General features: G+C 41.0%; 1 protein-coding gene across 50 annotated transcripts in view; it reads right to left on the bottom strand.

Annotated features, from left to right (window-relative positions):
• The window catches only part of LOC105183462 (longitudinals lacking protein, isoforms A/B/D/L), a 207,640-nt gene that overhangs the window by 167,318 nt on the left and 25,776 nt on the right, over positions 1 to 14,546 (bottom strand). Inside the window, exon 7 of one of the 50 annotated variants that reach the window (XM_011141596.3) lies at positions 2,804 to 3,150. The exons of 46 other annotated variants lie outside the window; for them this stretch is intronic. In XM_011141596.3, coding sequence (XP_011139898.1) covers positions 2,819 to 3,150 — 332 coding nt within the window. In that variant the 3' untranslated portion in view covers positions 2,804 to 2,818. Of the gene's footprint in view, positions 1 to 2,803; positions 3,151 to 4,245; positions 5,131 to 10,254; positions 10,506 to 12,752; positions 13,106 to 14,546 lie in introns of those variants that run through there. 3 more of the 50 variants (XM_011141595.3, XM_025303839.1, XM_025303833.1) reach the window with 3 other exon arrangements.

Raw genomic sequence — 14,546 nt, 5'->3', positions numbered from 1 at the left:
TCGTTTGGTTCGATGTTCTCATTAACTAATTAATATACTCAATTTTTCTAGGAAAAATCAAGTTATATATCATACAAGCACGTTACTTGTACAACACATATAAGTCTTCGTATGAAACATGCGGCCGTCAAAGTGTTAACAAAAGTATCTAATACTAATCATATGCAATGAGAATACATATATCGCTTTCTTTTCATTTTCGAATACAAAGCACCACATTTGGCACAAGAGAACATGTTTCTCTTTCTCAGACCGTAGCATCGAAGATACCGGCTTCTGTATAAGGATCTCCTCATCATGAAAATATTCGCGATCAGAATAATAAAAAACAAACGATAAAGAGTTGATCTTTCGTATACCTGAAACAATATGATTCTTCATAATGTAAATAAAAACAAATGATTAAATACTGTGATTGTGGATGATTGATCAATCGTACTGAATCTTTGGAATATGTCTGAAGATTGCATGTAACTTCCGATTGTTCTTCTGTTTTCCAGTTGAGAGTAGAAAAACGAAAAAAATATATGCATGCACATGTGTCGGAAACTTAAACATTAGAAAACATTGCTAGATTTCATACGCGTTATATGCATTGTAAATAATCTATTTTTTCAGCCACCATTTTCTGCATTTCTTCTTATGTCTATTGTAACTCATGCGGTAACCGAACAGTTTCTTACAAAAATCGCATACATAAGTCTTTCCACAATCATTTGTCTTATGCGACTTGAGCGTTCGGAATTTTTTGAAAACTTTTTTGCAACCAGAGCAGTTATAGTTGCCCTGGAAACTCTTTAGAACCAACTTCGGAAAATTTTTACCACTGTTATCATTAACTTCTGTTTCGATTTCGATTAAGTCTGGTTTCTCTTCTTTTACACTTGACACTTTTGCGTCGTAATTCCATTCTGTCATTTTCGACATGTGTCTACCATGATTTTTGGAATTTCATGTATTAACTGAAATCAGAACACGTGGAGAAGTCATTAAAATTTGGCGATATTTAAGCTATAATATTTGTAACCGCATGCCCCAATCTACAAGCAGACATAACAATACGTCACTTAGTAGCTAACTACGTGGTAATTTTTATCACAGCACACATTTAAAACATGCACAGTTTTTATTTAATACCATTATGTGATTAAAACTATTATAAAATTATTATATATATATATATATATATATATATACGTATATATATATATATAATAATTTTAAATAGTTATATGATAGCATATATATGTAGAATTTTCTTAAAGCGGAAATATTGTAATGTATTGGCACGTCCTAAAAAAATTATCAATCAAATAAGCAGTAGTATATAAAATTTCATATTATCACACAACATATTGTCTAAGGAAGCTTATTTATTTTAAATATATTTATTAAAAGAGGAATTAAAAGAGGAAAAAATTAAAAGAGGGCAATGCTCCAAGTGACACTTTGATAAGTCAAAAATACAATTGTAACAGCGCAAGTTTTACAAGAGTTCAGTATACGCAAATAAAATACGTGATAGACGCATTTTAGATGCGTCAAAATTCGCAAAAATCGTCAGATTATTCTGACGCGCTGACTTTGTCGGCTCCTTTTCCAATCTCTCTTCAGTGCGCGTCCTTCTTGAAATAGTACACTACACGGATTGTGATTCATCTTCGACGTTGCAGAAGATATCATACGTACGATGAAGAACGCAGAACATAAAGAGCCTGAACAGATCATCTGGACATTTTACAACACTTTGCAACACGAATGAGTAGCGTTGTGTAAGGTGAATTCTAGATAGTATCTACGTTTAAGATCTATCATATACCTACGACTTGTGTTGATAATTAACAATTGCACATTTCGATCGCGAATTTGCTGAAAGATGACTGCAAACAGTAGATCGTTGCTCTCCTTGGGGAACGGTATCATAATCATCTGAAATTAAAAGATAACGCAATTAATTGAGTATCCGTGCGGTAAGGAGGCAAAAAATGCGATGCCGAGAAAAGACCCTTTCTCAAGGCTGAGTGTCCTGAACGCGAACAACGCAACGACACAACCTGCCGAGATGCCATTATCAAAAGGCTGAAAATCAAAGGACACTTTTCGAGTGCGCAACTTTTATTTTCGTGAAAATTCACTGGAAATGTACTCGTACCAAATATACGCAATATAGACGATCAAACGCATCGAAGTGACGCTTACGCATAATAATACCGATGGCAGTCTCACACAGTTATGAAAATAATGTATGCAGCATTAAAGGAGAGAACTGCTATTTGTTAGATCTCACACTCGCACACACTCACGTGAATTTTGAAGAAAAATACAACGATACTCTGATTGATCAATAATCCAGATAAACCCGTTGAAAAAAAAGAAACGGAAATAAGTGAAAAAAAGTCTCGTCATTTATACTTTCGTTCGCGAGACAAACCAGACGTACACCAGATTTTATTAAAACCCCAAATAAGATCTCTGGTTTCACGGAAGCCTAATGTAATTAAATTGTACTGCAATAAACGGGTCGCTTGTTCGTAACGAGTTATCGTAACGAGTAAACTCACATTCTCGATATCACCTCAGATTTACCCGTTACGTCATCAGGCACTCGCTAATGTCGGAAAAAATCCGTCTGACTTTAGTCTCTCTTCTCGCTTTGTATTCATTCCTAACTAAAGATTGAGGATACCTACTAAAGTCAACGTTTCTCCCAAATAATACCGATTGTCCCCTGCAATATAAACGCAAATAAAAGCTAGATCGGCCAATCGGCGGAAAAGAAAGGCAAAAAAAAGAAGAGGAAAGAGACGAGACATCAGTTCTATCTCTTGTTTTGTCCGATTATCATGAAGAGGTCCTCGCCCTTGTGTTTACGTCGAATATGCCTGTAGATGCTACCCGTGTACAGGCTCTTCAGGCCGCAATATGGACATTCGAACTTGGGCTCGCGGTCGCACGTGATACGCAAGTCCAAGCATTTTGGGTCAATATTCTTGGATCGTTGTTTCGTTTTACATCGTGACTTGGACGAGGAAGACAAGTCCATGAAGCAGCTAGTCGGGTGACGCTTCAGGTCGTTCGGCGACAAGTACAAAGTGTTGCGCACGGGAAAGCGATGTTCACCGATATTATTACTGTTGTTGAACAGCAATGCTGCAACAGACAAGGACATTTTGTTCATTTCAACTCGATCGAGGGCAGCTCGACGAGTGGACCCATGAAGCAGCAGATGGCGCTTCAGATCACTCGATAAGTACGGAGAAGTGGTAGCGATATTCATCGATATTACTATTGTCGTCGAACGGCGTTCATTAAATTTTGCTGCAACATACAAGGATGGCAGGATTGAACGTGAGAGTGCGGACAAACAACGATCAGGACGATGACGATGAAGTTCTAACTACTCTAACTACTATTAGCTCGTGCAAAGAAAATAGACACAAGGACAATACTTCGGGATCCGCATGCTCGAAACCCACTTGAAGATCCGACAGTCAGTACAGTCATGCCACTCTGGTTGAACCCTTCACCGAGCGACACTTCAACTTGGCTATGTTGTAATATTCCAAGCGATAGGAAGAAATCTTAAGCTGCCGTTGAAAAATAAAGACAGTTTGCAAATATACATAGGATCGGCGTTACCTTGTGGATTTATTCGAGCAGTTTACCTCATATCTGCCGTCACGCTGAAGTCAACTTACGCTGACTGACACATTGTGATGATTGTCGAAACATACCTCACCGACGGTTTCGAATACTGCAGGATGTTGGTAGGTGTAAAAAATACGCGGTATCTTATTATTGGACAAATAAAAACCTTAACTCTTTTATTTGATAAGTTTCTCGAGAACTTCATCTTCTCTCAAACACTCGAGATGTCAATAGACGCGATTGCTTCGTCTTTTGGTATAGTAATTATGGCAAACTCAAAATTTAATGATCGTATCTCGGCAGTTAAACTCGTAAGTACTCGTAAGTACAAAACAAAGAAGAAATATAAAATAAACAGTGCTATTAAATATCCGTCAATTTTGCGCTTCTGTGTTAGTAAAAAATTTTCATACCCGCGTGCCAACATTGTTGGCACATTTCGGCCAATAGATTTTGCACGAGTCTCTGCGCGAGAAGAAAATGCAAGATACAAATATATAATAATACAATATTTGTATCACATGTTTTTATTCAAACTTTCTATTTTTGTCTGAAGTACGACTGCTCTGACAAATTCAGTATTAAAGTCGCAATGTCTAACAGAAGTCGCATATTAAGTCTTGACCTGCGAGAGTTTATCTAAATTACGCAAATATATTGACAACTCCGGCGACCAGTTACCAGTTACGACGATGAAGTGCCTCGTGCATTTTTTTCTTTGACATTTCTTCCTGATGTTTCTCATCGTGCGTGACACGGCGCTAACCCGAAAACAGGTTTCAGCAACAAATCGTGGAAGGTGGATCGCTGTGACAATGTGACAAATTCACTGACTAATTATTTCTCGGGTCCTCCTTCTTCTTCTAAGCAAAAGTCCATCAAACATTCCTATACTTGCAAAAACCGATAAGAATCGAGTACGCAAAAGCTATACGCTTACGCAGAACGGTCTAAACGCATCTTCTCCCGTGAAGTCAGAAGCACGTTGTGTGACAACATATGAGACGTCCGACGTCCCGCTACGAAGGATTCAGGAGAGACGTGTATAAATATATATTTGCATCATCAGAGACAACAGCGGACAATAAAGGGCCAGGAAGCCCTATATAGAGCGCGCGCACGCCGGTAACTTCTCGTGTCTTGCCGTGATTCACGCTTGATTCGTCGCTTCGAGATCGATCGCGTAGATCTTGAGGCCGTCGTGCTTGTGCTTGATGTGTGAGTACATGTTGGAGCGCTGCTTCGTTCGATAGCGACAGTAAGGACACTGGAATCTGGGGCTCTTGCCGCACTCGTACTTGTAGTGCCGCCAGAGGGCGTTCCGCTGCTTGTAGATCTTGCCGCAGTCCTTGCAGACGTGACCCTGCGAGGGCAGCAGCGGAAGCTGCTGCTGCTGTTGCTGCGGTCGCTGCGGCGGGCGCCGGACAAGCGGCTGCTGGAAAGCCCGAGTCTCCTGCAGCAGCGAGTATTCGTTCCAGTATGCTGCAAGCAGGCCCGAAAAGAAACAAACGTGTGAATGTTGCGATTTGCGAACGGCACGAATCTCGCGAGTACCCGAAGCATGCAAAGTCTCTCTCTCTCTCTCTCTCTCTCTCTCTCTCTCTCTCTCTCTCTCTCTCTCGCTCCCTCGATCGCTCGCTCGCTCTCCCGCTCTCTATCTACCTATTTTTCCGTATTCATCACGCGATCTTCCAGAGGTCGGGGACACTACATTGCTACTATCCCATTACCAAAAATGTAAAACTTTCGGGACATGAACGTTCTATTATCGTTAAACCAAGGAAGAAGGAAACGTGCTCGAATGAACGGCTTGAGGTGCGCGTTCTTCGTGTGCCGCAATCACGTCATCGTCGTCGCCATCGCTCCATCCCTATAATCTTCAATGACGAACAACTGCGTGTGCTTCTTTCTTAAGAAAAAGAATTCGATTGTCATGATAGAACCTTGAAAAAGGAGGCTATTATTATTATGCTATTATTATGTTTATTATTGTTGTTATAGCTTGTATTCGATGGTGTCCGTAGTCTTTTTTCTTGCGAGGTGTTTCCATCTTCGACGGACGAGTTCTCGACAACCAAGATTAGAAAACAGGATGGAGGAGGGACACTTGAGGTGCGAATTAGATGGTCGAATCGTGTGCGCGGATGGAAAAAATCTGAAATGTCGTTTCTTGCGAGGAGCGAATTGTGCAAGCTGTGGTAACGAGTATTTGCTTCACGAACACACACGTTAATTAACATTGATCTCTGTCAAAAGCACTAGACACAGCGGTGCGAGAAAATTAGTTTGACATGATGCGACGTCTGTTATTTCATTAATTATTACTGTCTGTGGTTTCATTAATTGTCATACGTGTCATCTCGTTGAAACTGCGCTGAGAGATACGCAATACAGTCATCCGAAAGATAACGTGCTATCGAACGATATCTTCTGGCCGTTTTCGATCCCGTGAAAAATATATTCAGCGTCCTTTCCATTCGTGTCTTCAATAATCGAAAGGTTAATTCTTCGAATTGAGTGTTTGATTAGCGCACTATTGGAATGAACGAGTGTTAATTCATGAGAGAAGACAGGCAACGACGGTTCCTCGAGGAGAATATTGCGCGGGTCAAATTTCGTTTTCTCTTTCAGAGAGTACAAGAAACGCAAGGGGCAACGAACCCGTGAACGAACGTGTGAACGAGACTGCACGTTGGCGATTCGAAATCGGTCGGCGGAACAATTGAGACGCAATTTCGTCCGCGATGAGATCTTTACGTAACGCGGACGTGACTCGTCGATGAAGACTTGGAAATTGTCGCGCAGTTCCGCTCATCAAGTCTGTCGAGTTTCTACCGAGTATGTGATGATGTGTTCGACGGGGCTGTCAGCCCCGGGGTGGATTCTTCCGCAGTGCTCATAAACGCACTTCAAGCTGGACGACCTGCCGAGATGTGCTTCAAGTACCTACGCAGAGACGAGCAGCTTGCCGCGCTTCCCACACGGATGATTGGAAATCCCATTTTTTTTGGTAGGCACGTACGACACGTCTGCAACGAAACACAAGACAAAGTAACGTCAGTCCTCGCGAGGATCGGTCGGAGGAGCCGCGTGGATCTACTCCAAGGATCGCGGACAAACGCCGAGGAACGATGGGGCTGCCAGAGCCTCTATCCGTGTCCCTTGGACTTCCGAGCGATGAAATAAATAAGTAACGAATGAAACGTTTTATTTCACGATTATTTAATTGCACAATCCGTTAATGTACGCTCTTCTTTTTCTTCTCACATATTTCTTGTCACTGCGGCTCCTGTCATGACCGATGATTGCGCAAGCTCGTTAGCAGCGGCTCGCCATCGTAATCGCAATTTGATACGCTCCTTTCTTTTTTTATGAAAAAAGTGTGAATATTTTTGTTCAATCGTGTACAAATTTGTGCAAATGAGTGTACGTCGAACTCAAAAGAAGACGGAAGATGAAGAGAGGTAAAAAATTTCCCGACGAAATCTCGTAGTCTCAGACGAAACTTATAAAAATGAAACTAATTATAAAATTATAATGAGGATTTTTAAGTAAAACACTCACGTTTATATTGGGTGAAAACAAATACATGCTTTAAAATTACATAATTAAAAAACAGCTTGATATGCATGGAAAAATGCAAAAATATTCGAGATACATTCAAATGTATTTGAATCATTTTCTAAAGAACGAACTAAAAGAAATTGTAGCTTCCCGCGTCATGTAATCTACTCTCAAAATCTTGTTTCATTAATAAAAACATAAATATTTACATTTTAATAAGAATATAATTGTTATTAGACCTTTATCAGATTAAAAATCAGCCTCGTCTTGTCTGAGAACCACGCCACTATACGAAATTTATAAACAAAAAAGGGGAAATATTTTACGACACAAATAAATGTTGCCACGATTTCAAACTGAAAAGTTCGATACGTTGGTACGTAAGTAACAAAACCTGAGAGCTACTTATTTATCGGAAGGGATTATCACGTCCGGTATGTATCAAGAAATGATTTCAATCACCTCAAAAATCCATAGCATTTTATTTAACAAGGAAAACATACGCATGAGAGAGACATGTATAAATAAGAGAGATTAAAGAAGATGGGAGAAAATACGACGGATGATTGAGAAACAGAGTCTGCTTAATGTTACTTTTTTATTGAAATTCCATAAAAATTTATAAAGTTCGATAAGTAACAACCTGCGGAATCAATGCTCAACAATAACGGTAACATATGCGTCTCTGAGACAATGTGCGTAACCCTTTTGTGCTTTTCTCGCACAGATATGTAGGAGTAACATATACGCACATAGTTCTCATAGCCTCGAATATATGTACGTCAAGAGTCGCCACACACATACACAGATTGTTGCCTTTGTAAACACGCGTCTCTTTAGATGTGATCGACACATTCGCACCTACGAAGGAAAACCTCAACAAACCAAAATATGTATTTATTCTAACGTCAGCTCTCTCTCTCTCTCTCTCTCTACCTACCTATTTGATTTTCAAATCGTCGTACACTCGATACGAATAAGTTTTCAATCCCCGATATCCCAACTGAAAAAAAAAAACAAAAAGGTAAACCGAAACCTACAAACACTGTACCGCCCTATTGATCCATTTAAGACTTCCGTATATTGATTCTATAACTTGTGCATGCATAACGCAATAATCCAGGAGAGTTCGCGATATTTCACGGCGAACTCTCTCCTAAATGAGTGACACACCGAGATGCATTTTGACGATTTCTTTCGCATGCAATCGCTGCACGCGTCGTGTGGCTTGATACAAATAAAATATCTCTTCCACTTGATTTTATCTAGAGAGACCTGGCATACTCTAATGCGTCTCCAATCGGCCGGACAGGACCGTCTGCATCGCGACTCTTTACGAACTACCATATCCTTAATTTACTACCTCTTTTGTTATTTTAAATTTACAGCAGTTATACATATATATATATATATTATATATATATAATATAATATATAATATATATATATATATATTATATATAATATAATATATAATATATATATATATATGTCACACTTGAAAAAATTCAACAAACGCAGAAATATAAACGTGACTCGCTTGTAGATAATGGTCTTATCACTTCTAGACTTTACCCGCACTGATATATCAATCCATCACATATATTTACCTATCACACACATACGCGTATACCTATATAAAATAACTTAAACGTGTATATTGCACTAGAAAAATAGGAATATTAGTCATTTGGCATTCACGTTCAGGCTATTTGGCAGTTCGTCCCTATAGACGTGTATATCGGCGACACACGCGACAATCATTAATTGACTACCTCGCACTTCACTTGATACTTCACTCGATTCTATATAAACTTTTTGTCACATAAAAGAAAGAAAATGTAATTGAGCATATTCACAGCTAGATACATTACGTCTTGAGACACGTAAAAAAAAATTATTATTAGCAGCGAAATGATGAAAATTTTTCCATACCGTAGAAAGCAAGATCCAGAAACGTAATAATCTTCGTGTGATTATAAAACGAATTTGAACATAATCGAAAAAATTGTCCAATCCAACAACGACATTTAGAGAATACACGCGATCTCGAAGCAGAAACACCTGGTGTGCTTCGAGATTCAAATAAATCGCTAGGAAAAATATTTACGACCGGATTTCCGCTAAAAGTAAAATAATCGCTACAAGTCATAGCGACATATACACACAATAGCAATAACTAAACTCTACTCCTACATCCAAAACAAAAATTCCCTTTGGTATTCCTTTGGACAACGATAAAAAGAAATGGAAGCAAAGAATGCGACTAAGATATAAAACTCCGCGTCAAATGCGACGAGGAGAAACGTAGTTCCTAGTGTAAACGTCGAAACCTCACACGTGCAATCTCATTTAAAACTCATTCAAAAGAAAAAAAAAAAGAAAAAAGAAAAAAATCATTAACTCGGTTGACTGAAAGACGCAAAAACAAGTTCAATTCATCCGACCATGATGAACACGTAGTCAAAAATTACTTCGACAGAGGTTAGCACCACGCAGACAACCATTTACGTGGAAGCGATCGGAAGTTCCTAGACAATCCCAAGTTTAACCCTTAGATCGCGGGCTGCTGAACGACAGGACGATCGCTGTGTGCAATGTCACAATGCAACACGCTTCCGTGCATAACAAATGTTACAGAACGAGGAAACATTGCTTGCACACAGCGAGCGTTGAGCGTCGGCCATCTTTAAGCACCTTCTTCAGCGTCTTTCTTCAGGTGCTATTCGTACTCTAAGGGTTAAACGAAATTTAATTCAACTAATCATTGCACGTTTATATACACTCTTTCTCTTTCTCTCTCTCTCTCTCTCTCTCTCTCTCTCTCTCTCTCTCTCTCTCTCTCTCTCTTCCATTACAAAAATATAAAATCTTTCCTCTCAGAGAGTGTGGTGCAAAGAGAGGATGTCCTCCCCAATCTCACGGCAGCCGAGAAGCATCCGTTCTGCCGACCCGAGCGTCAGTGACTACGCGTCGACAGAGCGAACCGACAGCGATCGCGCGAGCAATCCTGCTGGCTTCCTGTGCGCCGAAGGAGGAGAGGCTGAACAGCCGTGGTTATTTGGGAACGGCGCCGCCGTGGATGTTGAGGATGTGCTGCTTGAGGTGATCCGGCCTGCAGAAGTATTTGCCGCAGAGGGTGCAGGTGAAGGTGTACCTGGATCCGAGACGGCCGCACTCGTACCTGGAGTGCCGAGTCAGGGACGATTTCGTCCTGTATCCTCGTCCGCACATTAGGCACCGAAATCGCGGATCGCCGCCGCCGATCGGGACGAACGCTGTCGCGGGGCTGGCTGCAAGCACACAGGTAGGCCTTTTACATCATACGGGTTCCTGCCGTGCGCACCACGTGCCCTTCTCCGCGCTCGCGCGGGTCTCTTTTACCAGCAAAAGCTACAAAACACACTCGGCCGAGACACCGCGCCCCTCTATGATTTCACCTCCCGCTTTTGTCCTCTCTCTCTCTCTCTCTCTTTCTTTCATTCCGGTTTCAGTGATTCTTTCTCGTCGACGGAGGAAAATAAGCTCGAACCAAGCATATGGACAATATTGAATTAAGCTCTCTCCAGGGGGAAGACTGTGCAAAAAGCTCCACTTGCCGGGGGCTCGCGACCGAAAGCGATCTTCTCGAAAACTCTTCAGTTCGCTATGCTAATCGTATATCATTTAAAAGAGTTAAAGACTTGATTCTGAAGTTATAATAATAGAGTATTTGTTCTGCATAATAATCTTGACTTTCAATAGAATAAACCATATTACTGTAACTTTGTATGAAATAAACTTAAAATGGCCACGTTTGACGTGAATACGTCTCATACAGGACTTATGAAAAATTCATTAAAAATATCCGGCTAAATCAATGAGAAATATACATATACATTTCTCTTCAATTTTGTTACTGCACAGTGGAAACTTAATTATATATTAATATATTACATACATATTAATAATAAAAAATACAACGGATATCTGATTTGTTTGATTATATATTTCCGAGTTAATTCGAGAATATAAGAAAAAAGTAGTGTATATTACAAAAAAAAAAAAAAGAAAAAAGAAAGTACCATATGCTAAAAAAGGCGGGTGGAAATGCGAAAGTAACGGAATAACAATGACAGTTACTCTGTTTATAAAAACAAAATGCGAGAACTACAATTTTACAATGATGCACTTATAAATGTGTCATTGTTCACGAGAAGCGCTCAGTTTTCTTTCTCTCCCTTGGCGGCAGACCCTCGTGCACAGTCTTCGTTATTCCGGGCTGTTATTTACATGCTGCACCAAAATGAGCGGCTCTTATTAGTGCGTCCATTTTTACACCCGTGATGTAATTAATACAACCCAACGTATATAAAGTATGCCTTCTCTGTAGTATGTGATTTTCACCCAACACACACATCCACGACGATATTAACGTGTGATATACTTTGGCCGAGATTACGCGGTCATCAGTGATTCGTAAAGATTGATGGACTTCCCTTCGGCGAGACGCTCGAGAGAGACGTTTCCTCGATTTCCTCCGCTCTAAAACCGACGATATTAAACGATATTAACTTATTCGCCACATTGACAATCACGAAGCTCACGTTCGGCTGGATGACAAAGTGTCAGAGAGCATGCAATACACATTAACAACAGTCATTACCGATACTTCGTTTATTTGATCGTTAATCAGAGATATTAATAGAACGAGTTATGTACAACGCCAGTGCACAACAACGTGCGTCAGGATGACACGCCAGCCAGTTAACAAAGATTAGCTTAAAGTCGTCTCAGTGATATCGGACAAGTCAATTCCTCTTTGAAAAGTTGCACATTATATTACTTGAAGATGTCGAATATATTTCTCATATGCCGAGCTTGATCGCGCGAGTCTCATTTCTCGGGTTTTTCTTTTCCCTTCTTGCTGTACACGGAACTTGCGGTTCAATGTACACGGAAGCATTCTCCGTTCCGTGTATATCCTGGAGAAATGAGAGGCAAGTAAAAATAACCAAGCAACAGAGTACAAGTTAGGCGAAACTGTACAATGTTGTGCATGTATTGTTAACACATACTTCGACAATGTATCGAACTAAATTACTCGTACGGAGAAAATTGCGATATTCCACGGGGGATTGAGTTACTCGATTCTGCGTTCATCAGGAAGCTACAACAGTAAGTTACAAGGGAATCAATTTTTAAAACTAGCAGAACAACCAATCAGTTAATCTTCGGACGAATCTTAACGAGCGAACATCCCGATTGGAGGACGTTCGCGCGATTATTACAATTAATATCAAATGGAAAGTATCTTCATCGGAAGAGTAGAGCGAGGAAGAAACAGAGCCGGATTGACGAGCGGATAAGTTCTTTGAGCTATTGATCCGCCTAGATCGACAAAAATAACGGATGCTTTAGGGGAGAATTTGGAATTTATCCCGCCTGTGTCGTGACGCGAGTCCAAGAGTGAAAATCAACGAGCGCCAATGCGCCAATTCGGACGCGTGTGACAAACGTCGAAGCGGTTTACCGGCGACTTTTATTGATCGTCCGCGTGTGCTACAAACGATTTTTTACGGTGTCCAAAATTTGTACAGCGCTCGAACGTCCTTCGCTGTGATCGGCCGTTGCGGTTGCTCTTGCCGCTCGCATGAGCGATCTCGCTGCTGTTGTTGCTGCTGCTGCTGCTGCTGCTGCTGCTGATGACGATGGTAACGTTGCTGCCACTGCTCCTCCTGCCAGTGACGAAAAGCGTCCATTTTCTTTCGTCTCGAGAAACATTCGGCGATATGGCCCAGCAAGCCGCTTCGATACTTGTAGCTGCGACCGCAACTCGGACAGGAGAGTCTGCAGTAATCTGCCATGGGTTGCCGATGCAGCCCAGTAGTCGACTGCGACCAGCGTATGGCAGCTGCAAGCATCATCATCGGCCATCACCTCGAACGTTCTTTCTCCTTCTCTCTTTCTCTCTCTCTATGCGCGCGGTCGATGAATGTGCGTTTAAAATTTGTCGCGGATTTTCTCTAGAACTTTTCATTTATTTCTGTCTCGCAATTCGTCTTACAACATATGAGACTCTCTCTCTCTCTCTCTCTCTCTCTCTCTCTCTCTCTCTCTCTCTCTCTCTCCCCCCCTTTTGCCGCAATTTCAAAATTCGTTCTCTCCGCATATATGTCTACGTTGTCCGTGGTTAATAATTAATCGCAATAATGCCAACTCGGTCTCGCAATGTCGTCGATTATTCTAAGATATTCTAAGACGAGTAATATGTCGGAGTAATATCGTTTCGAAATATCCTCCCGCTATACAACACACGAGCTTTATTCCGGTCGTTTGTATTCAAGAAGACTTTCCCCTCTGCAAATGAGCGAAAAACGTGCGAATTATCTCTTCCAAGGGGATAAATCGTGACTTTTGATTAGAGCTTCAAAGTGACTCACCAAAGATCGTTTGACATTGAAAGGGAGACCAATTTTTAAGAAAATATCTCAGTAAAACAATCTCTCAAAGAGTATCAGATTATGTGATAATCTCGCGGGCTTTCGATGATATGAAGATTCGAGAATAGCTCAGACCAAGTTAGTAACACGAAAATGTTTCGTAAGCGTCGCACCACGGTACAGTATACCTGAAAAGCTAGGTGAAGGGTGTTGCGCAATGAAAACGAGAAACAAGGAGCTTTTGCTCAAAAGTTTCTTTATTTGTTCTTCTTTGCTGTGGTCCATCGACTGCTCGCAGATTCGCATTGACGGATGTCAGGAGACACACTGGATCGATGCAGAGCGATGCGTGTGGCCGATACAAACGAGAACGAGAAGGACGCGAAGAGACGACACGTCCTCGTGCACACACGTCAACCAACGATTTCTACGTTCTACTGAATTGTTACTGTTATTCGGAATTCTCGATTCTCTCGCCGCGAAAGAACGACAAATCGATCGGCTGAGACGCGAGCACTCGGAACAATCGGAAGAAACGACAACGATGCCCTGATATGAATTTTAGTTGAAACTTGTGTGCAAGTGTCAGTCGAGATGTGTGTATCCGATCTCGACGACTCCTTCTCATATTCTACCAGCTGCTCTGACGACGAAACGAATATGTCAAGAGTGTATTTGTTGCAAAAGCTCCCGATTAAAAAAAGACAAAACGATTCTCACAACGGCGTGACGGAGCTCGAGAGGAAACGACTGTTTCCTAATTTCTCTCTTTAAGTTGCGACGCGCAGATTTAGGCGCAAACACATCGCCGATAGATAAAGTTCGAATCAAGACAATTTCGCGCGGTCGGCGAGTGGGCGCATACAGAACTCGAGATCGTGCGAAAACATCGTGCTCGAGGAGCGCGATCTT

The sequence above is a fragment of the Harpegnathos saltator genome, unplaced genomic scaffold (genome assembly GCF_003227715.2).
Source record: "Harpegnathos saltator strain DR-91 unplaced genomic scaffold, Hsal_v8.6 scaffold58, whole genome shotgun sequence".
NCBI classification, from domain to species: domain Eukaryota; kingdom Metazoa; phylum Arthropoda; class Insecta; order Hymenoptera; family Formicidae; genus Harpegnathos; species Harpegnathos saltator.
The sequence above is the reverse complement of the archived record's forward strand: the minus strand, read 5'-3'. Positions and strand labels throughout refer to the sequence as shown.